The sequence below is a fragment of the Lissotriton helveticus genome, chromosome 6, assembly GCF_964261635.1.
Source record: "Lissotriton helveticus chromosome 6, aLisHel1.1, whole genome shotgun sequence".
Classification (NCBI taxonomy): domain Eukaryota; kingdom Metazoa; phylum Chordata; class Amphibia; order Caudata; family Salamandridae; genus Lissotriton; species Lissotriton helveticus.
This window is the reverse complement of record NC_136067.1, coordinates 1,964,181,466-1,964,208,114: the sequence shown is the minus strand read 5'-3', so window position 1 is coordinate 1,964,208,114 and position 26,649 is coordinate 1,964,181,466. Positions and strand designations below refer to the sequence as shown.

Here is a 26,649-nt window from a genome sequence, read left to right as displayed (position 1 = left end):
GCTAACCTCTGGTTCAGCTCAAGTTCCTCTTGAGTCCTCCAGCCCAAAATACACTGCGCTTTCTTGCAGGGGCGTAACAGACACCCACACATCCCCTGGGATGCGGTTGGGGCCCCCTCAGCATGTCTGTGCAGCGTGTCGCTTTAAAGCAGCAGCAGTGTCTAGCATACGCTGAGCTGACACCACGCAGACCCAGGACTGAAAAGAAACAGAATAACTTATTCGTTTCTCTTCAGTCCTAGCCTGCCAGGCACCTTACATGAGTGGGTGTGGCCCATTGAAGGAGAGTATTCTCGACAGAGCAATGCCCCTCTTAGAGGGGAGGAGGCACCACAGAAATGACTGTAACAGAGGTAGGGTTGCTACCTTTTCCATATGAAAATGCCAGCTCTCTCTTCATGTTTCAAGGCCTGCGATGATTTTTAAATAGAACTTCATGTGAAATAATATGTATTCATTTAACATTGTCTTTCCATCTTTGTTTACTTAAGTTAAGAGTCAGGGGCCATTAGGGCAGCTAAAACATATTTTAAAGTGTTTTCATCCTACATTAACTGTTAAAGGCATGAATTGATAAGGGATAAAATACTAGCCAGGATATTAAATGCCAGTCAATGCATGTTATTTCTGAATGCTTCAATTAAAGGATCTAGATGCAACCCAAGAGTTCTTGTTTCAGTTGGGCATGCTTCGAATATGGAGTCAGGCAAAAGTTAAAAGCAACATTCAATACATATATTTTAAAAATAATTGACAAATATATACCAATAAAGGCACAACATTGAAAAACGAAAGCAACAAGCTTAACTTAAATATTTCCAAGCGCTTTGTGTATTTTATTTTTAGACCAAAGTAGTCTACAAAGCAGATTGTCTTTGTGTTACATAAAAAGATTCAGTGAATTCAATATTTAAATAACCATTTTACGTTGCAGTACTGTAAAGCAGAGATCTCAACCTCTCTTTTGTTAGATGTATCTTTTTTTGAAACCTGGTTCTTGTTGTTTTGCTGTTCCCATTATAGACAGGACTACAAGTACCAGAATACAATGCATTATCTGATCACACCTGAAATAGAAAAATGTGACGTCACTGTATTGGGTCTAATGGAGGATTTCTTGTACAGCATGAAAGTCTTTTCCTTCATTTTTCCAGAAAGTACGTTTGTTTGGTCATACTGGAATAAAAGGAATGTTCAGCAGCATTGCAATTTTAGTTTACTGAAAAATAAATAAAATCCTTCTCGAATGTATAAAAAGAGAGTTTGTGATACCAAAGCATTGTCTATGATTTTTTATTGGGCAGATGTGATAATGCTAGACGGCTTTAAGAGAATTATTGCTCAAAGGTGAGTCTATAAGGTTTTACTGAATTGCAAAATGGGTTTAGTGGCTATTATAAAACCATTTGGCTGTTGTGGTTGCAAACCCTATGACTTTGTGTATCGCAGGGATGGAAATCCAACATTTCTTGGTTCTAAGTTAGATAATGAATTAATTTATATTCAAATGGTATGTTATTTTCCTGTTTGTGTACCCAAGAACAAAATACATGCATAATAAATAGAAGTTAGGTCTGCTGGTTTCACTGTGGACAATCCTATATCTTAACTATATTTCATTCCACAAATATATATATATATATATATATTTACTGGATTTATTGGAGTGGAGTTTGGAGGCATGTGGTGAGAATCCCATCAGCATATCTCTTAGGGAGGGCCCCCTCAAGTTTCATTACACCACTGCTTTATTGTGCTTAAGCTGCTGCTAAACTCTACCCTTATGCACCAAGAATTAAAAACAATCCATTAAACTTTGATGTCAAACAGGAGTGAGAAAGGGATCCCCATCTAGTGACTGAATTACACAGTGTAAAACCAGAAAAACTGGGCTCAATCCTGTATCAAATTGTGTAATTGGATCACTGACATAATATCGAGGGACATAATATCGACTATCAAAAATATCGTTGACAAAATAGCGACAGACAGAATATCGACTTTGTATCTACAAACAGGTAAGTACAAAAATATCGAGTAAAAAATATCGTTTACAAAAATATAGTTTATAAAAATATCGACTTTATTAAAAACAATGTTTAATTAAATTAATATTAAAAATTAATTACTAAAATGTACTTACAAATACTTAAATTACCTTATAATAATTAAATGAAAGTTATAAAAAAAATTACAATCTATTTTTGTAAAAATATATATATATAGTAACATTATATAATTAAATAATAATCAATATTATTACCGTAGGATAGCGGAAGTGTAAAAATTACTATTCCAACTCCAAAGAGTGCAACAGTAGGGAAAGCGTTGGATAGCGTAGGGGTAAAAATTACTATTCCCACTCCAGTGGGTGCAACAGTAGGGAAAGCATTGGATAGCATAGGGGTAAACATTACTATTCCCACTCCAGTGGGTGCAACAATAGGGAAAGCGTTGGATAGCGTAGGGGTACAAATTACTATTCCAACTCCAAAGAGTGCAACAGTAGGGAAAGCGTTGGATAGCGTAGGGGTAAAAATTACTATTCCCACTCCAAAGAGTGCAACAGTAGGGAAAGCGTTGAATAGCGTAGGGGTAAAAATTACTATTCCCACTCCGGTGGGTGCAACAGTAGGGAAAGCGTTGAATAGCGTAGGGGTAAAAATTACTATTCCCACTCCAGTGAGTGCAACAGTAGGGAAAGCGTTGGATAGCGTAGGGGTAAACATTACTATTCCCACTCCAGTGGGTGCAACAGTAGGGAAAGCGTTGGGTAGCGTAGGGGTAAAAATTACTATTCCCACTACAGTGGGTGCAACAGTAGGGAAAGGGTTGGATAGCGTAGAGATAAAATTAAATAATAATCAATATTATTACCGTAGGATAGCGGAAGTGTAAAAATTACTATTCCAACTCCAAAGAGTGCAACAGTAGGGAAAGCGTTGGAAAACGTAGGGGTAAAAATTACTATTCCCACTCCAGTGAGTGCAACAGTAGGGAAAGCGTTGGATAGCGTAGGGGTAAAAATTACTATTCCCACTCCAGTGGGTGCAACAGTAGGGAAAGGGTTGGATAGCATAGAGATAAAATGAAATAATAGTCAATATTATTACCGTAGGATAGCGGAAGTGTAAAAATTACTATTCCAACTCCAAAGAGTGCAACAGTAGGGAACGCGTTGGAAAAAATAGGGGTAAAAATTACTATTCCCACTCCAGTGAGTGCAACAGTAGGGAAAGCGTTGGATAGCGTAGGGGTAAAAATTACTATTCCCACTCCAGTGGGTGCAACAGTAGGGAAAGGGTTGGATAGCGTAGAGATAAAATTAAATAATAATCAATATTATTACCGTAGGATAGCGGAAGTGTAAAAATTACTATTCCAACTCCAAAGAATGCAACAATAGGGAAAGCGTTGGATAGCGTAGGGGTAAAAATTACTATTCCCACTCCAGTGGGTGCAACAGTAGCGAAAGCGTTGGATAGCGTAGGGGTAAACATTACTATTCCCACTCCAGTGGGTGCAACAGTAGGGAAAGCGCTGGATAGCGTAGGGGTAAAAATTACTATTCCAACTCCAAAGAGTGCAACAGTAGGGAAAGCGTTGGATAGTGTAGGGGTAAAAATTACTATTCCCACTCCAAAGAGTGCAACAGTAGGGAAAGCGTTGGATAGCGTAGGGGTAAAAATTACTATTCCCACTCCAGTGGGTGCAACAGTAGGGAAAGCGTTGGATAGCGTAGGGGTAAAAATTACTATTCCCACTCTAGTGGGTGCAACAGTAGGGAAAGCGTTGGATAGCGTAGGGGTAAAAATTACTATTCCCACTCCAATGAGTGCAACAGTAGGGAAAGCGTTGGATAGCGTAGAGGTAAAAATTACTATTCCCACTCAAGTGAGTGCAACAGTAGGGAAAGCGTTGGATAGCGTAGAGGTAACAATTACTATTCCCACTCCAGTGGGTGCAACAGTAGGGAAAGCGTTGGATAGCGTAGGGGTAAAAATTACTATTCCCACTACAAAGAGTGCAACAGTAGGGAAAGCGTTGGATAGCGTAGGGGTTAAAATTACTATTCCCACTCCAAAGATTGCAACAGTAGGGAAAGCATTGGATAGCGTAGGGGTTAAAATTACTATTCCCACTCCAGAGAGTGCAACAGTAGGGAAAAGTAAATACTTCTCATAATATTTAAAAAAATATAAATTAATATCTATAAAAAATTATTTAAAAGTAATTACCAATTTAATATAATGTAATAATTAATCAATTAAAATTACACATTACAATTAATTTTTAATATTAGTTACCTATTCAAATTAATTACAAATGAACAATTAATTAATTAACAATTACAAATTAATTAACAATTAATTCAAATTAAGTACAATTAAATCAATTGAATTATTTAATTAAGTATGAATAAATTACTTCCCACCCTATTCCCCTATAAAATCACAACCCACTACAGAAAATAAATTAGTAAAATTAACATAATTAGCAATTAATCAATTAAATAAAATTAATTGGCAATTAAAATGTAATTAATTACCCATAAAAAATTAATTTACAATGAATTCTAAAAAAAACCAATAAATATTTTTACATATTTAATTAATTATACATAAATTACTTCCCAGCCAATTCCCCTATACACCCACAACCCCTACAGAAAATAAATTAGTAAAATTAACATAATTAGCAATTAATCAATTAATTAAAATTAATTGCCAATTACAATTTAATTAATTACCAAATATAAATTAATTAACAATTAAATAAAAATGAATACCAATATATAAATGTACATATTTAATTAATTATAAGTAAATTACTTCCCACCCTATTCCCCTATAAACCCACAACCCGCTATAGAATTAAATTACGTAAAAATTAAATAAACAAAATTCATTAATTAAAATTAATTATAACATTAATACACACTTTTCACACATATAATAACATAACAAACACTATAAAAAATTCAATATTATTAAACATTCGATCATTTTAATAACCTATATTATATACTTCGATATTTTAACTTTCTATATTTTTAACATTCGATATTACATTACTTACCTTCAAAACGATATATTTGAACTATATTCTGTCCATTCGATATTTTGTCCAGCCTATATTTTGTACTCGATATTATGTCCATTCGATATTTTGTAGTCGATATTATGTCTGCTTACCTGTTATGTTATGTTATGTTATGTTATATTTGTTTTATATAGCGCACGGCTACTCAAAGAGTGTCCCGGCGCTTTTCAATACACACCTGTATCATAACACAACTGAAAAGAAAGGGCAGAAACAGAATAAAAGGGGGATCCAGACTCACCTAGGAACTAGGCAACTATTTTAGTTTATTATGCCTCCTATTGTTTTCCTTTCTGCTTTTGATAAAACCATGACATTCCTAAGGATATGTGGTGCACAAGAATCTCTTATGCGTTTGACTTAATGGACTATAATGTTGCTCCATGTACAATAAGAATATAGCTCAAAGGAAGGGTGCACAAGACAACTAACTTGCCACTTAGATAATAATGGTATTGTTTGTTGGAGTGGGGGCATGAATGTTTCTATGTTCATGTTTACAAACTATCGTTTTTAGTAAAAGCCTCTCAATACAGTGATATAATCTGATCAAAGTCTTGTCAATGAAAAATGCTTTTTTGAATTTTTAAGTCATTATCATATTTCTATATAATATCCTTTTCTTGATTTCCATTTTCCCTTCGTTCTGCTCGTTCCTGGTCTTTTAGTACCAAGACAGGCCCTTGGCTCTCCCTGTTAATTTGTTGGCTCACCGATTTCTACCACAGTGCAGTGCATAACAGTTACTCTAGTTCCCCTTCTCTTAGTGTCTCGCTCTCGGGAGCAACATCCTGTTTTCTGTGACTCTGGATGGTTTCCATGGGTCTCAAACGGATAACTATTCCTACTTTTGTTTTTAATACAGAAGGATTGTTCACTGCTGGCACCAGGAACCTGTTTTAAAGTTCCCTGTGCATGTTTAGCATAACTTGAAACAAACAACGCCCCAATCATTCATCGACCCAGTCTCTTTTACTAACTGCCATAGTCTGTCCTCCACCTGTCAGGCCGAAAGCAGTGATTACTGTGACTGTCTCATCTTTAGAAGAAACCCAGCAGCATGGACATAACGTCTCTGACCGCTGCTGGCATCAGGTAGCCAGGGCCCAATGGCGCTCTCTGCATTTACAAAAGTGAGTATGTCACTGCTCGGCCATTCAGTACGCGCAGAATGAAGTCTTTGTAGTGCCTCAACAGGTGCTTCAGTAGATTTTGTACTTGGAGTCTGAATCCTGCCGCTGAGGTAATCAGACTGAGCTAACAGCAAGTTCCCTGTGCTGTAAGAAATCCTGTGGCCTTAGTAGGCTGTGAACTCATGGGGAGTCTGAAAAATCCAAGCATCACACAAAGAGCAGGTGTCACAAATGTCCCATGTCCATTTAATAGGAGAGTGGTGACTGTGTAGTATGTAGCTGGTGTTACATTTAGGAGCACACTGTCACATATATATTTCTAAGGCATGGTGTTGTAGCCACTGTTGTTAACAGACAGCCCATTTTCCTTTGATATGACCTCTAAATATTTACAAACATACAGTTTTACTGATAAAAGTATATTGCGCACAAAGAATAATGTGCATAAATTTGGTTTCAGCAAATATTTGTCATTTGTGCATCACCAAGTCAAATGCCTTCATTTGTTTTGATTCAAATAAAATCTTTGTTTCCATTACACTTCAGAAATTAAAAAAAGTGCTTCATTTGTGCTTTCTTAAATGTTTATTTATTTTGAAACATTTGTATTGCCTTCCCTTCCCTTTCATACCAGCAAGATCATTACATAGTTCGCTTTACAAAATCAGCAAATTTTGCCATGAGTGAAAGAAAAGTAAATCCAGTCTCCGTGTTAAAAGAATAAGCAGCAATTTGTCAGAAGACTAAACAGACATTTCACCTTTGTCTTTGAAAGTGTAGCAGATGTGACAGGGTAAAAGCAAAGTTTAAAGTCTCCTTTAATGCAGTTACACCTTAGGCACTCCAGCATGGTTATTTAGCTCCCCTCTGAGGGCTCAGGGGCTGCTGTAGTTGGTCCCCTTACACCTCTGGGCCCCGGTTCATTGCACCGTCTGCACCATTGGTAGCGACGTCCCTGTTTAACACACATGACTCTGAGGCTCAACTAGCAGTCCCAGAGAAACAGAAAAGCTTGGATCGTGCATGTCTGTGTGTGAACTAATGGTACCAAAACACTTTTCAGAGTGGGGGTGCTGCCATCAATTTTACACAACTCAAGTCATAGGGATTTTAAAAATCCAAGCGTCACACAAAGAAGAAGTGTAGCAAATGAACAACACCCATTGAGCAGGATCTTTGTAAAGATGTGGAGGCAGATTTACAAGCCCCTTGCAACACATTTGCACCGCCATTATGTCACTTTTTGTGAAGCAGCGGCGGCGTAAACAATGCGCCCCATTTACAACGTGACGCATCCAAGGAGATGCATCACGTTGTAAAGCCCTGCGTCACATTATTCCCTCGTCAGTTATAATGTGTGCAGGGTGGGTGTTCCCAGGCAGGAAAGCCTCGTAGAAGTGACACAGTGAAATCTACAAGATTGCACTGCGCCACTTCTAGGACGCCGCTACGTCAAAACCCTAAGCCTGCTTGGAGAAGGCATAAGGAGTGACGCAGTGTATGAGGAATAGGCCGCCCCATGATTGCTGGAGTTGCATCTGGCTTGTGACACGACTACAGCAATGCATGACTTTTGCGCCAACAGAGGCGTCAAAATTTCTGATGCATCTGTCAATCCTTGCACCATGGTGCGCTGTATTGTAAATATAGCGCATCCATGGTGGCGCAAGGGTTTTGCAGGCTGGCGCAGGGAAACTGACGCATCTACTGATGAGTTAGTTTCTTGTACATCTGCCCCATGGTATGTAGCCAGTGATGCATTTTGTATCACTGGTGAGGTATACACTGTCACGGACAGACAGCACATTTTATGTTGAAATGCCTACTAAACATGTAACAGTCATACTGTGTGTAGTATCCTCAGGTTGTAAATATGTTCATTTACTCCTCTGCATCTAGCTGCTCAGCCAGTGTGAGTGTTAGAATGTTAGTGTGAGTGGAAAGTTTGGGTGCATGAGTGTTGTCAGTTGAGGATGGGTTTTAAGTCCCATTACCCCATTTTTACAGATAGTTTATCCCTGTCAAGGGATGGGAGTGGGTTTTTAGTCCCATCATCCCTCTTTCATTTTGAATGGGTATTAGCCCCATTTTTCTTTTTAAAGAGGGTGTCAGTCCCTTCCTTCTTTGTTACGTTGGTGTTGGGTGTCAGTCCTTTCACTTTTATGCACGTTGTTATTTGTGTGGGTAGTCATCTTTTGATGCCACACTGTGCTGCATTCTGCTCCTCATGCTGCACTAGTCCTTGGGTTTTGGTCCCATGTGAATTAATTTGTTCTTTGGGTGTCAGTCCCAAACAAATTTTCAATTGGGTTTTTAATCCCATAGTGTCCCTCACATGAGGGGTGGCGTATTGGGTTTTCGCCACAGTCTTCTCGCATGAGAAGTACTGCCTTTGGTATTGTTTCCACCCATTGTAGTCTAGTCTGGGGTTCTGTTTTGCCCTCACTTCTGTCATGTTTGTCTAGCTTACTTGTTGTGTGTGAGCTCTAAATTCACTCCTCACTTATTTTATTTGTTCATTATTAAAGGAGGAGGACAGTGTTAGTGTTTTTCTATCTCTATCGCTTTCTTCTTCCTTTCTTTTTTTGGTTGTCTGTTTTCCCTCTTGTGATGTGATTTCACATTCATCCCTGGGTTTACAGATTTCTTGCAACGATTGTATATTTTTACTGTGTATAGTTTTTCTCTTCATTGTTTTTTCTCTTTTGTTTTTCATTTCGAGAGGAAGAGGATAATGTAGTATCCTCAGGTTGTAAATATGTTCATTTACTCCTCTGCATCTAGCTGCTCAGCCAGTGTGAGTGTTCCGGTTAGAATGTTAGTGTGAGTGGAATGTTTGGGTGCATGAGTGTTGTCAGTTGAGGATGGGCTGAGCCGCTAGGAGGCTGCTCCTGGTGGGGCTTATTATATCTACATCTAAAAACCTAATAAACTACTTCTTATTCTACCTGGCCTGGTCTACAGCGTCTACATTTGACACCTGCACATGTGGGACCAGCCCACTACACAGTGTTAATGATAAAACTATAAAATGCACAAAGGATAATGTGTGGAAATCGGATTTCAGTGAATATTTATCATATGTGCATCACCAACTAAAGTTTCTTGATTTCTTTTGATCCTAATAAAATCTTTATTTACATTACACTTCAGAACTGCAAACATTTTTCTTCATGTGTGCTTTCCTAATTGCAGATATATTTTTTAAATTGCATAGTTCATTTACATGTGTGTAAATGTTGTTATGTGTTGGTAACCAAATTGACATCCTACAGCCTTTCCTTTCACTCCCTGCACCTAAGCAAAAATGCACATATTTCACTTTTACATCTTCTCTTTTTGCAGTCAGAGAAAGAAAAGTAAACACCAGTTTCGTTTGTAAGGAGACATCCCCTAAAATTTTACCTTTATCTTGTCACATTTGCTGTGCTCAAAGACATACACAACATTTAAAGGTTTCTTTATTGCTCATTCACCTTCTGCCCTCCAGCATGCTTATTTTGGGCATTGCACCTCTACTTCCTGCGCCTGTAGTGTGAACCTTCAGGACATCCTGTGGACGCTGGTTATCATGTACAACATTATCTCATAGGAGAGATACTACCACAGGGAGGGAGCCATAGTTTACCAATGTGCTACTGAGAGAGGTACATTTTGCAGCTAGAATGGTTGCATGATGGAGAGTTCGGTGAGGCGCAGCCAGGGGTCGGCAGGGAACACCGAATTAATGGCAGGGAGGGGAAAACTGTTCTGCTGAGACAAACCGGTTGCATACCAGCAGCCCTTTGACGCTGCGAATCAGGCATCTCCAATGAGTAGCTTCCAGCTGCTTCTAGGTAGCTCTCTTGTTTGCAGTCCAGTCTACTAAATTAAAAGTTTTTACTAGGTTGAATTAATTCCTTTCCCAAAATTGAAAAACGTGTACCCGAGACAAACATGTGTGTATTTTCACAACACATAACCTGATGTTAGGAAAACAATTGTTGGATTTACAAACTATATTTAATATATTAAAAGCTGATATCTCAGGGATAATAATAATAATAATAATAATACAGATGCTTGTAGAGCGCCAACAGCTACCTCTCAAGGAGGTGTCCCGGCGCTAAGAGAGTGCTTTCAGCTGGGAGGAAGCTAGGTGAAATGGTTTAAGTTTTTTGCATAAAAAGCCAGGTCTTTAGGAGCTTCTTGAAGCTTGCTTCTGTCGAGGCAGATTGAATGGCCATCGGCAGGGCGTTCCAAAGTTTTGCCGTGCCAGCGGAGAAAGATCTGCCCCCAAGTCTGGCCTTCCTAACTCGTGGAATGGTTAGCTGAAGCCGAGAATTAGAGCGTAGATGTCTCTCCTGATGGTAGCGGGGGAGTCTGAGTTTTAAGTAGGTAGGGCAGGTACCTTTCAGTGCTCTAAACGCTAAGGTAAGAACTTTGAATTTAACTCTGCTTGCTACTGGAAGCCAGTGCAGTTCGCGCAGATGCGGAGAGATATAATGTCTGAAAGGAATTGGTTTTATTAATCTCGCAGCCGCATTCTGCATGATCTGTAAGCGCTGCATCAAATATTTGGGCAGGCCAAGGTATAGGCCGTTTGAATAGTCCAGTCTGGATGTGATTGTTGCATGTACCACCATTTTGCGGCATTCAGCAGGTAGAAGAGACAGAAATTTCCGAAGGTTCCTGAGTTTGTGAAAACATCCAGTAGTAACCTGCTGAACGTGCGAGGAGAAAGAGAGATTCACGTCCCATCTTACTCCCAGATTCTTCGCATTGGTTCCAGGGACTGGGGCAGGACCCATTTCGGAGGGCCACCAAAGGTCTGATGGAGGATGCATATTTTTGCCAAAAAATAATACCTCAGTTTTGGATGCATTCAACTTAAGTTTGTTGGTATTCATCCACTTGGCCACATCTTGAAGGCAGCCCCTTATTTGGCTAAAAGCTGCCTCTGATACTTCAACATAGGGGAAAACTAGTTGTGTATCGTCAGCATATGAGATTGCCTTGACCCCCCATCTGGAGATCAGGGTGAAAAGAGGGGCTAGATAGACATTAAAAAGGAGCGGGCTGAGTGTCGACCCCTGGGGGACGCCACACCACAGGCGTTTTGGTTTAGAGGAGAAGGCGCCCAATGCGACTTTCTGAGAGCGATCTGTTAGATATGATTGAAGCCAATTTAGTGCCTTGTCCTCCAGGCCCGTGTCCTGCATCCTTGCCATTAGTCTTACGTGGTCCACGGTATCGAATGCGGCCGATAGATCCAGGAGCACCAGCATAGCTGATGCCCCTGAGTCTAAAGACCATCTAATCGACTCGGCAACCTCAATGAGGGCCATCTCGGTGCTAAAGCCAGTCCTGAAACCTGATTGTGTTTCGTGTAGGGTTCCGTTTTTCTCGATAAAACTGTTCAGTTGGCGCTGAATCAGTTTTTCGAGCATTTTTCCAGGGGCAGCTAGCAGGGAGATGGGACGGAGGTTGCTCAAGTCGTCGGAGGCACCACTAGGCTTCTTTTTCAGAGGGAGAAGTGTGGCATGTTTCCAGCAATCCGGGAACGTGCCAGTTACAATGGATGTATTCCATATATGAAGGAGTGGATCTACAATCACGTTCAACATAATTTTCCAGAGTTTTGGTGGGCAAGGATCGTCGGGGGCTCCTGATTTGCATTTATTTAATTCATTCAGAGCCTCATCGCGAGAGATAAGATGGAATTGGGTTAGGGGGAGGGAGGGTGAGACGTTTATTTCTGTGTCTGCCTTTGCTGTGTGCGCAGGGGTAGAGAAGGACTCATAAACCTGAGCAATTTTTTTGTCAAAAAAATCTGAGATGTCCTCGCAGAGTCTCTCTGATGGGGTAATCTCAGTCTCGATGGCCCTTGGTTTGAAGAAGGATTGAACAATCTTAAATACTTCTTTACTAGATTGATCCGCTTGTTGAATAGAGGTCGCATAAAATGATTTTTTCGCTTTTTTTATGGATCGATGTAGACCTCGAAGGGCTTTTTTGTAGCAAATTTTAGCAGCTTCACAATAGTTTGTCCTCCAAAGGCACTCCAGCTTTTTGCACTTACTTTTTATTGCCATCAGCTCAGTAGAGAACCAGGGGGCGGTAGGAGATTCTCTTCGAGATGTAGCAATTTTAGCAAGAGCAATGGATTCTACTGTGCTACCTATCCAGTGGTTCAACATCATTGCATCAGTGTTTACATCTAAAGTCAATGGGGGGGGGGCAGCTGCAAGAGCCGGGCATAGGGTATCCGCAGATATTTTGTCCCATTTTCTACGCATGTACGAGCGTTTGCCTGCTTTCTGAGAGTGGGATGGGAGGGAGATGGAGAAGGGTATTAGAAAATGATCCGTCCATACTAATGGTAGTGGTGGAAGGGTTGTAGAGTCCCGTATTTTAGTGAAAATTAGGTCCAGCATATGGCCAGCCCGGTGCGTTGGTCCTGAGGTAATTTGGGTTAGATTGGCAGCTTGCAGCGTTGTAATAAGTTGAGTGGTCTGGGGGCAGTCAGGCCTATCAACATGGACATTGAAGTCACCCACTACAATAAAGTGTGAATGGGCTAGGGAGCTTAGGGTTATTAAATCCAAAAGTTCACCGGTGCGTGATGAGGGACAATCCGGGGGTCTATAGATAATCAAGCCAGCTAGGGATAGCTGGGGGTTAATTTGAAAGCAGAAGTGTAGCCCCTCTACACCAGGGATAGTGGTAGGTGCCGAGGACGTTAAAGTGAATTTATCCTTGAAAATAATTGCCACTCCGCCACCTCTTCTGTCATCCTCTCTATTTGAAAAACTTAGTTTATAGCCCGGTGGTGTTGCCGGAGGAATTGAGGCCATGTTATCTATGTTTAGCCAGGTTTCTGTAAGAAACAAGGCATCCCATTCAGATTCCATTATTAGTAGGCTGATATCAATAGCATGCTTGGGGAGAGATCTACAGTTCAATAGTGCTGATCTGAACAGAATGGGGGAGGGGTTTGTAGCAGTCGGGCGATAAAATGTTTTAACACGTAACTTTGATTGAGGCGGGGCGCTGGCCAGTAAATTGCCGCAAATCCGACAAAGGGATGGGAGATCCGACTGAGCCAGGTCGAGTCTGATCGCCTGACAAGGTTTCGCCGTGTCCAGCGCCAATAGTTCCGCACTGGTCATGACTATCCTTTTTGTGTAGGGCGTTATACCGGCAGCATGGCTGGCGCTGTGCGCGGTCAGGTCGCGGACGGGCTTGACGGGCTTGACGTCCGCTGCACTTCCGGAGGATACACATTTTATATATTGTGAGGGGGCGTGGCCGCAGTGATTGCCCTCCAATGGCGGCAGCCGAGGAGTGCACTGGGCGAGTGGTCGGTAGGATCCTTACTTTGTTAAAAACACAGTATCACACAAAATACAGGTTTAAAAGTATTTAAAAGCACAACAAGTTATTTACGATTTCTCCCGGCTTTCCGCCTCAGGAGATGTACAGGGATACATTGGGATACTTATTACTAATATTATTACCTTGGTGCCAGGGGAATTACAGCCGTGTCCAGCGCCAATAGTTCCGCACTGGTCATGACTATCCTTTTTGTGTAGGGCGTTATACCGGCAGCATGGCTGGCGCTGTGCGCGGTCAGGTCGCGGACGGGCGCAGACGGGCTTGACGTCCGCTGCACTTCCGGAGGATACACATTTTATATATTGTGAGGGGGCGTGGCCGCAGTGATTCCCCTCCAATGGCGGCAGCCGAGGAGTGCACTGGGCGAGTGGTCGGTAGGATCCTTACTTTGTTAAAAACACAGTATCACACAAAATACAGGTTTAAAAGTATTTAAAAGCACAACAAGTTATTTACGATTTCTCCCGGCTTTCCACCTCAGGAGATGAGCTGTACTCTGTTCGCGCTAGTAAATCAGCGCGCCTAAATACTGGGTGGAGGGGGCGTGGCCTAAGGGTGGTGGGCGTGGCCGCAGTGATTCCCCTCCAATGGCGGCAGCTGAGGAGTGCACTGGGCGAGTGGTCGGTAGGATCCTTACTTTGTTAAAAACACAGTATCACACAAAATACAGGTTTAAAAGTATTTAAAAGCACAACAAGTTATTTACGATTTCTCCCGGATTTCCGCCTCAGGAGATGAGCAGTACTCTGTTCGCGCTAGTAAATCAGCGCGCCTAAATACTGGGTGGGGGGCGTGGCCTAATGGTGGTGGGCGTGGCCGCAGTGAATCCCCTCCAATGGCGGCAGCCGAGGAGTGCACTGGGCGAGTGGTCGGTAGGATCCTTACTTTGTTAAAAACACAGTATCACACAAAATACAGGTTTAAAAGTATTTAAAAGCACAACAAGTTATTTACGATTTCTCCCGGCTTTCCGCCTCAGGAGATGTACAGGGATACATTGGGATACTTATTACTAATATTATTACCTTGGTGCCAGGGGAATTACAGCTATGGCTGTCATTTATTAACCATGTAGACTCATTACAAATCATTAAAGCCTTTTTCCCATTCCTGCTGGCAACCCTGCCTGGTGCACTGAGGTGATCACTGCTGGTAATCTTGCCTGGGTCGCCACTAATGTAATCTTGGCCGATATGATCACTATTACCACACTACAGTTATTAGTAGCTCGCTATAATGTTCATTGAACATAAGTAGCTCTTATTGCAGAAAAGGTTTTAAATGATGTGATTAAAATTAGAGTGATGTTGGAGGGATGGGGAGCACCCGGCAGATGCATACATAGGGTGTCCCTTCTTTCTAGCTCAGGCTGCGACCTGATGTCCGCTACCGGGACCTGTGAGCGGGGGGGCACGTGCTGTGGTTGTGGTATGCGCTGTTTTGGAGCGAATACAGTGTTTTGGGGACAGCTGAACTGTTATCCCAAAGCATGTGGGGATCAGGCACACACCCAGAAACTGTGCCCTTAACAGAAACGAGAGATGTGCTTATACATTACAACGTATTTTATATGGTTTGCAGGAATGAGTAGGCAGGTTTTAGGGTGATAAATAAACCTTTGATGTAGTAGCGCAGAATACATTCATATGTTAACGAAAACAATCTAATAAAGCAAACAAGCACTGTAGTATTCATAAGAAAACCAAAGAAATCCACCATTGCTGTATTGCCTATACTGGCAAAATGTTGGTGATTATAAATGTTGTGAGCGACATCTATTGGCATTGCCAGTGCTTGTTTTCATTCTTGTCATGTACGTTTCTAGTCTTTACCCATATGTATTGTACTCTCTTACGACATTTTTTGAAAGTGCTTCAAAATAAAGTGCTACGTTAGTGTTAAAAAGTAAATGTACAACAATACAGAACAAGCATGTCATTTAAGACCCACCAAATGTGCACTTGGGCCTGCAAAACCTTTTGTGCGGTACGACTGATGTTCCGTTGAATGCACCCCTTTTCTCCTCATTTCAACCATTGTTGTTATATCACAATTCTTACCTGTTCTTTGAAGTGTCTGTCTCTTGCGGTATCCAGATGAAGAGATGTCTTGATTCGCACTGAGCTCTCATCCGGCCGAGAGCGGGGATTTAAGTACCCCCAGTCAGCCAATGAGCGATCAAATCCTATGCTGACCTGGCATTATAAAGAGTTGCTTCATAAGTAATTAATGAAAATCACTTCCTTGCAGTAAATGTCCCAAACCCTCTTTACCAGGAAACCCCGCCTTCTTCAGCTTTCTAACGTCATCAGTTGGACTCTTGGCAAATGTATTGTTGCTTGTTTTGTTGGAACCTGGCGAAAGAGACACCCTTAGAATGCTGATGAGCAGAAAATGTGTTCTGCACGCATAGAAGATGCAGAGGGAGAAGATTAAACAAGGGTTTCACTGCTGCCAAGTTGTCAGTCTGCTTGTGTGAGCGCGCAAATCTGCTCCACCTTAACTTACCCTGAGCGTGCCAAAGGCTCGGACCGGAAGCGGTGTAGGCCCTACAGGGACTTTTGTGCACTCTGATTGGACCTGTGTCTATCTCTTGTAAGACCCAGTAGAGAAAGGCGACTGTAAAAGCCTCAATAAGGATAACAGACATAGGCTGGAAGTGTAAGGCTTTATAGAACAAATTATTTAGGCAAAATTCATGAAATATAATATCAGTATATGTAGTGTATCGGGAAACGTTTTTCTTTTTACCAGCCTAGCAGGGCTCTACGTTCTGCTTCATTGGCCAAAGTGGCTGTGCCGGTCATTAAGCACTCCAGAACTGGAGGCCGGGCTTTTCGTTACCTGGCCTCGCGGGGCTGGAATGAGCCCCCTTTGGCTTTAAGAAGGGCAAGTAATCTTCTTGATTTCAGGAAGGAATTAAAGACTTGGCTCTTTTCTGTATAGGGTTTTCTATTTTGGTTTCTTCTCTTCTTTCAGTTTTTAGTTGTTGTGTTTGTTACTCTGCATAAGTTTTCTTCGCTAAAGCGCCGGGATGCTCCTTTGGAGTAGCCGTGCGCTATAGAAGAAATAAATAACATAACATAACATAACAGTATGACTAGCAGCAAAGAATACCGATCATAAATGTAAAGAACTCAGTAAAATTCAATAGTAAATCCAGCATGGATTCACAATTTGAGATGGAGGAAACAGGGGTTCTGTCAACAGAGGAAATGTGGGTCCCATTTATTGGACTTTAGACAAACCGTTTCACACATTACTGCTCAAGTGCCTGGTTGTCAAGGGCGGCCCAACGCTATGATAAACCTGCCCCTGGATCTCTTGTGATTCTGGAGCCTGCTTGATAGAAGAACACCAGTCTGTAGTGTAGTTCCTATATTCCCAATAGGCTCTGCGCATTGGAATAATATCTTCAATAGTATAGACGTAGGACAGAGGTTAACTAGGTCTTCTACTGTCAATATTAGACTTAAGTTTTGTGTGCCAGCTAGCTCAGAGTTCACTAGAAACTTTCTCGAATAGGCGAGGAGGGTTTTAACCTCCCTGGATAGACAAGAAGGGATTTAGTTTCTGACAACCATAGAACATGACAACTTTGCTCTCCCTGATCAAGAGTAAATCTCTAGAGTGAAAACAAAAGACAGCTATTTTACTCAGTCAATACGTGCATACTTAGTTTCACCAGATTGTAGAGAAAAGAAGAGACGGGCGTTTTCAATAAAAGGTGTTATTTATTGATCAGTCTCTTTTCTCATACAAGAGAAATGAATCACTACGATTGCAATACTTATAGTTAAGTAAAGTGCATACAGTAAAAGCAGGATTATAAAATAATACTGTAAAAGCATTGATATGGTTTCTTAGCCATATGATACTTTAAAATGGATAAAAGATATACATACATATATACATTGACTAATCGTACTCAACTGGTGCTTCTAACTACGCCTACCCCCGTGTACCTGACCTAAGCCTAATACATGGGAGGGAGTAAGTAAGTAGCAGTGTAAGTTAAGTTTGTTTTGCCAAGAATCTGACTCAAGAATTCTCTATAAGGGTTTAGTCAGTTCAGTACCTGGGATTTAGAAGGCTGGAGGGCTGGTATCTCTTTCTCAGGACTCGGTATCCCAGTCACCCGCGAAGGTGGGCTCGAAACGCTGGAGGCTGGATTTCTCGGCAAGAGAAAAGACAGCGTCTTCCTCAGCGCGTCAAAAGAGGAGGGGCAGCGTCCGTGGGCTCTCGCATCAGCTGGGCTCTCCGGCAAGTAGTCACTGCTCCTGGTTCATCACCACCGTGTCCCTGCTTAGGTCAGCGTTCGTATATTTATACCTGAGAGGTGCTGGGTTTGACGTAAGGATGGACATAAGACGTCAATAAGGATGTCACTAGGAACTGATCGTTCCTGCAGTGCTTTACAGGAGTTCTTGGGCTAAATCAAAACATACCAGGCGGGGATTTCCCAGGTTTGCTCGAGGCTTGGATTTGTTTAAGAACTCGGTGTGCTTTCTAGGGGGCTGGAGGAATAGTGCTTGCTTAATGTGACAGCATGCGCTATGACTAATTTATGAAACGGGTTTCTGTGCCGTTGTGTAGATATTAGTGAATTATAACCGGGCAAGGGTCAGAAATAGGGTCAGAAATAGGAGTATCGATACAGGTCCCTAGATAAACATACTACTCCCACTCCACGAATTCATGTCCATATTCACTAACCTAAGCAATAGTAAACATAACTAATAGTGCATGTGGAGACGCTTTCCGTGGCTGAGAGGAGGAGTACCTTTGCACGCTGCTTTCCCTTGCTGGGCTTGCCTTTCTTTTGCTGAACTTTTTGTAACACCTCGCGGTCCCCGCTGCGCGGGTCCCGCTTCGCCTTCGTGTCAAGGCGCTAATCGTCTGGATTCCATCACCGGGGGCAGGAGGAGGAAGCACAGGGCTGCGAGCGCCAGGTGAGGAACAGGGACTCCATTGCCCAGGAGTCCCTGCGCTGTAATCACCTACACCTGGTCGCTCTCCCTGTTTGCCCCGCCCTGAACACCGAGTGAAAGGCGCCTGTGAGCTGCTGCCTGTGGGAGACGCTTTCCGTGGCTGAGAGGAGGAGTACCTTTGCACGCTGCTTTCCCTTGCTGGGCTTGCCTTTCTTTTGCTGAACTTTTTGTAACACCTCGCGGTCCCCGCTGCGCGGGTCCCGCTTCGCCTTCGTGTCAAGGCGCTAATCGTCTGGATTCCATCACCGGGGGCAGGAGGAGGAAGCACAGGGCTGCGAGCGCCAGGTGAGGAACAGGGACTCCATTGCCCAGGAGTCCCTGCGCTGTAATCACCTACACCTGGTCGCTCTCCCTGTTTGCCCCGCCCTGAACACCGAGTGAAAGGCGCCTGTGAGCTGCTGCCTGTGGGAGACGCTTTCCGTGGCTGAGAGGAGGAGTACCTTTGCACGCTGCTTTCCCTTGCTGGGCTTGCCTTTCTTTTGCTGAACTTTTTGTAACACCTCGCGGTCCCCGCTGCGCGGGTCCCGCTTCGCCTTCGTGTCAAGGCGCTAATCGTCTGGATTCCATCACCGGGGGCAGGAGGAGGAAGCACAGGGCTGCGAGCGCCAGGTGAGGAACAGGGACTCCATTGCCCAGGAGTCCCTGCGCTGTAATCACCTACACCTGGTCGCTCTCCCTGTTTGCCCCGCCCTGAACACCGAGTGAAAGGCGCCTGTGAGCTGCTGCCTGTGGGAGACGCTTTCCGTGGCTGAGAGGAGGAGTACCTTTGCACGCTGCTTTCCCTTGCTGGGCTTGCCTTTCTTTTGCTGAACTTTTTGTAACACCTCGCGGTCCCCGCTGCGCGGGTCCCGCTTCGCCTTCGTGTCAAGGCGCTAATCGTCTGGATTCCATCACCGGGGGCAGGAGGAGGAAGCACAGGGCTGCGAGCGCCAGGTGAGGAACAGGGACTCCATTGCCCAGGAGTCCCTGCGCTGTAATCACCTACACCTGGTCGCTCTCCCTGTTTGCCCCGCCCTGAACACCGAGTGAAAGGCGCCTGTGAGCTGCTGCCTGTGGGAGACGCTTTCCGTGGCTGAGAGGAGGAGTACCTTTGCACGCTGCTTTCCCTTGCTGGGCTTGCCTTTCTTTTGCTGAACTTTTTGTAACACCTCGCGGTCCCCGCTGCGCGGGTCCCGCTTCGCCTTCGTGTCAAGGCGCTAATCGTCTGGATTCCATCACCGGGGGCAGGAGGAGGAAGCACAGGGCTGCGAGCGCCAGGTGAGGAACAGGGACTCCATTGCCCAGGAGTCCCTGCGCTGTAATCACCTACACCTGGTCGCTCTCCCTGTTTGCCCCGCCCTGAACACCGAGTGAAAGGCGCCTGTGAGCTGCTGCCTGTGGGAGACGCTTTCCGTGGCTGAGAGGAGGAGTACCTTTGCACGCTGCTTTCCCTTGCTGGGCTTGCCTTTCTTTTGCTGAACTTTTTGTAACACCTCGCGGTCCCCGCTGCGCGGGTCCCGCTTCGCCTTCGTGTCAAGGCGCTAATCGTCTGGATTCCATCACCGGGGGCAGGAGGAGGAAGCACAGGGCTGCGAGCGCCAGGTGAGGAACAGGGACTCCATTGCCCAGGAGTCCCTGCGCTGTAATCACCTACACCTGGTCGCTCTCCCTGTTTGCCCCGCCCTAAACACCTCCCTTCTTTATTAGGAGTAGTCCCTGCCGCTTCGCGTGAGCGCGCGGGAGCGCGCCGGGAGAAGCCCGGGACAAGGGCGGGACCGTCTGTGGCCGTCCGGGGCCGCTGGAGGCCGGGCTGGGCCACCCCATTAACATCTACGGGCCAGGTATTGATCATACGCACTGTTGTTGGAAAGGCTTTGTGACCTATTTCCCTATAGGTGGGTAGAAAGGGGGTCCCTTGTATTATGGCTAGCTCAATAAGTACTTCTACTCTGCTGCCTCCCCTGGGGGAAGCTGAGCCTGCTATCATGGGCCCCCTTGACTCCTACTTCAAGCGTCTGCCGCAGGATATCGATAAAGAGATCGCCTTGGCAGAAAGGCGAGCCGGGCGTAGGCTTTCGATTGAGCTTCTGAAAAATCCACTGGAGAAAAACCAATGCTTGAACTATCCTGCGCTGGTTACACCATTATCATCCATTGTTTTACCAGCCCCCCAGGACTTATTACTTGACGTACCACTGCTTACTGAGTTAGTAGCTAACCCCCAATTGGACATTGTTATAACAAACTTATCTGTTGTGCATTCTGAGGCACCTAGCCAAATAGTAACAGGGGAAGGAGCCTCAGAAAATCACTGTGTACTAACAGAAGCGGGCAAACTTAAGCCTGGTGTCAAAAGGAAATGGGGAGCTACTGTAAAAAAACCACAACCAATAAAACCTGCTAGAAAACACAGGAAGCTAGGTACTAAATCGATTTTGACTCATGTCCCTCCAAAGCATGATGCATTAATGACAATAGGGGAGGCTGAAGTAGCTCCAGTTGTAGTGGAGCCTATAAGTATGGTGCACCCGATAATAAGGGCGGTGCCTGTCCCAGATCCATCTGTCATAGTTCTCCCTGGTTCGCAACCCTCCAACCACGATCTTCTGATAGAAGTGGAAAAAATAATGCGTTCCCTCCTTAATCCAGTGGAAATAAGACTTAAAAAGCTAGCTGAGCAACTTGACCATCTAGAACAAGCTAGCCTAGATAACTTTTTTTCTATTAAAACTTTAATTAAGTCTGGCAAAAAAATGGGTGAGGTTGGGAACAACCAACAGAAGGGTGATAAAGTACAAGGAGCCATGTTGGTTGACCTACAATCTCCGCCTGTAAGTGGTATTCCTGCACAGGTCAATAATGAAGGGGAGAATAGCAAGAATGTACCTGATCCAGTGTCTAGCAAAACTAGTAGTAATTGCGGGAAACCGAAGTCCAATAACACTAGAGACAAGGGAACCAAGGACAGTGTAAAAAACCCACCTACAACAACTAGCAAAAATGCCACACCCTTGACGACCGGATCGGGAATAACTTTGGCCCAACGGCCAGGAAATGATAAAATTCACCCTAGTAATGGGCATGGGAATAATACCTGTGTGACAGTGGTAAAACCTCCCACACAGAGCCATGTTCCCCCACAACAAGTCCATACACAGGCAGTTAAAATCCACCCGAGTAATGGGAATGGGATTAATTCCTGTGTGACAGTGGCAAAACCTCCCTCACAGAGTTATGTTCCCCCACAACAAGTCCAAACAAAGACCCAAATAACCAAACTGCCAACTAGAATCCCGCCAGTACAGCTCACCCCTGACTCCTTCCCATATGTGGCCGTACTTACTAACGTCCCACCCCTAACGGAGGGCCAAAGAGAAACCTACGACATGTTAAAAAACAAGGCCATGCATTGGCTTTCAGTCAATAGACCGCTCCCAGGGGGGGTGGATGGCCTGATAATCGGGGCTAGAAGGGTCCTTTGGATAGGGAATACTATAAAAAAACAGGGGGGTGAGTGTATTATAATCAATTTCCAGGATCCAAGGGTTGTGGGGCTGATTACGGGACAGGGTTGGAACACTAACATTGGAGGTATTGGGGTTGTTGACCTCACTTTCTTTTACCCAAGACCGGCGATCTATCTAGGGGGCTCCAATGAGCAACCGAGACCCAGTCTTTGCACCTGGGTAGAGGCTGTCCCACCTGCTGCTCCTACATTTAGATCGACTAACTGTTATACTGAGGTATTTAACCCCTATAAAGGGCAGGGGCAGATGAGGTGGGGTTGCTGACAGAGACCAATTGAGCAATTACGACAGGATGAGGTCATGGTTAGTGGGAAGTTCCCTGATGTAATATTAAGACCCCACGATGAAATGACCGGAAAACTCGTAGTGGAATATGTGAGGGATGTGGACAATATTGAATGCTCGGGGGGGTGTGTGGGTGAACCGAGTTTGCAAACTATTGACTGCTCCAAAGATGGTACAGATGTTAATTGTATAAATACTGCTCTAAGTGAGGTTTGTTATTGTGGGAAGCAGGATGATATTCCGCCTATGACACCTAATGACAAGGGGATTTGTGTAGAAAATATCCTGGAGAGATTTTTGTCATGGAATGTTGCGGGGTTGGGGGCAAGAATGATGTCGCAGGATTGGATTGACTTCGTAACCGGGTTTGAAATGTGCCTATTTCAGGAGACATGGGCATGTGAGCCAATCCACTTCCAGGGTTACTTAAACTTCTGCATACCGGCAACGAGAGGCCACAGGGGTAGACCTATGGGAGGCCTTGCAGTCTGGATTAAACAAAACTCAAATGTAAAGGCAAAAACGATTGATCTAGGTTGTAAGGATATCCAGTTACTGAGATTATCTGTAGCCAAGGGTTCAACAATAGATATCTATAATATATATGCCAGGGGCACGAGTCCAGGGAATTCTGTTACCCTAGAAGTACTATCCGCTTCCCTTGAATCCCGGTCACTTGGAAACAGTGTAATTTTGGCAGGTGACTTGAATAGGACATTCGAGCCCCTAGAACATACTGCATTCCCAATAGGACTAGAGGAAGATGCCCTTTGGGACATCCCCAATCTAGACCTCCTACCAGTGAAGCGGTGGACTAACGACATCTTGTTGTTGAATGCATTATGTTTGGAATACGGTTTGAGGGCCCTCAATGGCAGGACAAAAAGTGATCAAGGTGGTAGTTGCACATATGATAATGGACATAATAAAAGCAGGATTGACTATGTCATCTGCAGTCTTGAGTTATGGTGTGGCGTGGGTGACATGGAAATTGTGGCCAGAATAGAAAGCGACCACAATCCTCTCTGTGTCTCCCACTCATGGTGGAAGGCCGCACGAGCCAACTCAGTGTCAGGTAGTGGGAGCGTACCTGTTATGGCCAATGACTCAAGAAGGGTGAAATGGCCATATGTCCTGGCCAATTTGACCACCTTGGGGTCTATTAATTTGGAGGTTGACAGTGCCATTGCCGCCATGGAAAGAGTAGACCCTGTACTACCAGGCTCTGTCCAAATAACTGACATACATGAGACATTTTTTTCTCTGTTAAAACCGCATTTCACTAAACCTCTGAAGGCTAATAGGAAAGTACCAATCACAATTCCAACCTGGTTCAACAAACAATGTAGGGTAGCTAGGCTGGAGTTGGGTAGAGCACTCAAAAGCAGGGACAAGGCCTCGATTAAAGCTACAAGGAAATGTTATAATGACAGTATTCGAAAGGCTAAGAAGCAGTGGGATGAGGAGTACTGGGAGGAGCTACTGGAGGCCTCAGGTCAAAGGGACTCCAGAATGTTCTGGAAAATCGTGAAATGGGGAAGAGGGGGCGCCCCCAATAATCCCGACAACAATGTCGATGAGGCATTGTGGGTCGAGTATTTTAAACCCCAGTATGCTGAGTGTAGGGATATAGTGGCTAAAGAACCTATCCCTATGGTATTTTGCAAGGGTGATTTTTTTAACACTAAGGATGCGGAAATTGTAATCTCAACACTGCAGGGGGGAAAAGCCCCTGGGCTGGATGGAATCCCTTCAGACATTTTTAAGCATGACAAGGTTAAGTGGGCAAAATATGCGACTTTGTTGGGAAATGGCTTGGCTAAAGGGGCAAAAATCCCCAATATATGGAAGGGGGCCATAATTATACCGATTTTTAAAAAAGGCGATCGGTCACTCCCAGCAAACTATAGACCAATAAGTTTGCTGGCTACTATACAAAAAGTAGTGGGGAAGATGCTTGTCGACAAACTTATGGCCTGGGTAGATGACAATAATGCCCTATCCCCTTACCAGGCAGGATTCAGACGTGCAACCAGTACGGTCGACCAAATTTTCCGCTTCACCATGCTGCGGTGGGGGACTGTACTCCTGGGTAAAGGCAGCCTTTATGTAGCATTTGTAGATCTAAGGGCTGCCTTTGACTTGGTGCCCAGGTGCACGCTGTGGGAGGTTTTATCCAAAATTGGGGTTCCCCTTGAATTGCTCTCGCTGATAATGCGTCTCCACGAGAGCAATTATGCCAAGGTCCAGTGGGGGAGGAATGGGGAATCCACTACTAATTTCCCGGTTGAGCGGGGAGTGCGGCAGGGTTGTGCAATGGCACCCCTGCTGTTCTCCCTGTTCATCAATGGCATCGTGGACAGGATGTTGGACGCAATGGTTGACGCACCTTCGTTAGCGGGCATCAGAGTCCCAATTCTGATGTTCGCGGACGATACCTTGATTGTGTCCAAGACTCCGTCAGGCCTGCAGAGAGCCCTGAACATTTTTGACGCATTTTGCAAAGAACGGGGTCTTGAGGTGAATGTAAATAAAACCAAGTTGATGGCCTTTGGGCATAAGCGTCAATCTCAACCTAGGGTATTTTTGAATAATGTTAAGTTGGAGCTAGTAAATGTTTTTACATACCTCGGGGTTGAGATCTCAAGCAAACTTGGTTGGGCAAGACACATAGAGAAGGCGCTGTTGAAGCATCGGCAAATTTCAGGAGCCCTCAGGCTTGAGCAAGTAAAATCTAAGACCAGGCCCATAAAACCAGTTCTTATGGTTTATGACGCCAAAGCCTTGGGCGCAACCCTTTATGGGGCCGAAGTCTGGGGCTTTGAGAGTCTTATCAACATTCAAAAATCTGAGAACAAGTTTTTGAGAGGGATAACTAGTCTTCCCCAAAGCACCCCCTTAATACCGCTTGTCCTTGATTTAGGTAGAAAATCGCTCAGGGACCGAGCCCGACTTAGGCCAATCCTTTATTGGAGACGGCTTTGGACAACCATGGAAATAAGGCACTATGCCGAGGGCTTCCTAGCATTAGCCAAATTAGATGTTTTTCGCAAAATTAAATGGCTAAAAACGCTCAAGGACGTTCTTGCGGAACTTGGGCTCTCCAAATTATGGGAAAACCCTCTCGGGGAAGTATTCCCCAGTAAAACCAACATTAAAGAAATATATTGGGATTACATAGATCAGAAATTATGGAGGAGCGCAACCTCGGATTCAATGGGGGGAAGATTCCTGGAAATCAAACAAAGCCCATCCCTGGAAAAGTATTGGGACAGCATAACTGTCCCATTAGATAGGAAATTATTTTTCCAGCTAAGGGCGGGCTCTCTCCCCCTGAGGTGCCTGACATCCGGCTGGAGAACTAGTGGTGGTTTGTGCTGCCCGTCATGTGGGGCCCCCAATGAGAATATTGCACACTTCCTGTTTATATGTGAGTCCTATGCAATCCCAAGGAAATCATGGTTGGCTCCAGTATGTAGGAATCTTGGTGTCCGAAGCGGTGTGGAGGGGCTGAGAATTATCTGTTCCTCCACTGAAATGCCCATCGTAGTTGGAACAGCTAAATACCTGGGGTGGGCATGGTCCATAAGGAGGCGGGCTCTACTCCCCGATGTGTTTTGATTTTCACATTTTTATATTTGTTGACTAAACCTTGCAAATATCTACTGGGTGTTGTATATGAATTTTAACTTCAAAAAATGCGGGCAATATGTATGGTATGAGTTTTAATTTGTCCAAACTTTGGGAATGGTCTGTAACGCGGAGGTTCCCATACCTCAGCATGCATCTAGTATTCGCATAGTATGAAAAAGCTTATTTTATTCCAATTGGTAAAAATTTTAATGCTTTGGTATTATGTATTTTCAATTATAAATTGTTGTTATAGAATGCTTGATGTTTTAAAATGTATGAATTTATATGCCAGTGCTTTTATGAGTGTATAACTCGAATAAAGCTTTTTCAATCAATCAATCGCATGTGTATACCGAACCACCCCAAAATACATTTTTTTGCATTTGAAAAATGGCATATTCGAAATACACGAAAATGAGTATAGGTACTGTATGCATTCAAGCAGTGTAATCATTCAAAAAGGATGCACATTTTATATCAGCATGAATGATTTGCAAATTTACACATGAAATGGCTCTTAATACAGAAAAAAAATTGCGAGACCACTTCATCACATATAAATAAAGTTATTGGAAAATATGCTAGAGGCTGAGGTAATGTATTGTCTCTAGAGTTTCTAAA

At 43.8% G+C, this 26,649-nt stretch overlaps 1 protein-coding gene across 1 annotated transcript in view; it reads right to left on the bottom strand.

Moving 5' to 3' along the window:
• Positions 1-15,783, bottom strand: part of LOC144763940 (fucolectin-1-like) — a 147,121-nt gene extending 131,338 nt beyond the window's left edge. The window contains exon 1 of the mRNA XM_078649985.1: positions 15,674-15,783. Coding sequence (XP_078506111.1) covers positions 15,674-15,744 — 71 coding nt within the window. The 5' untranslated portion in view covers positions 15,745-15,783. The remainder of the gene's footprint in view (positions 1-15,673) is intronic.
• Between the last annotated feature and the right edge of the window lie 10,866 nt (positions 15,784-26,649).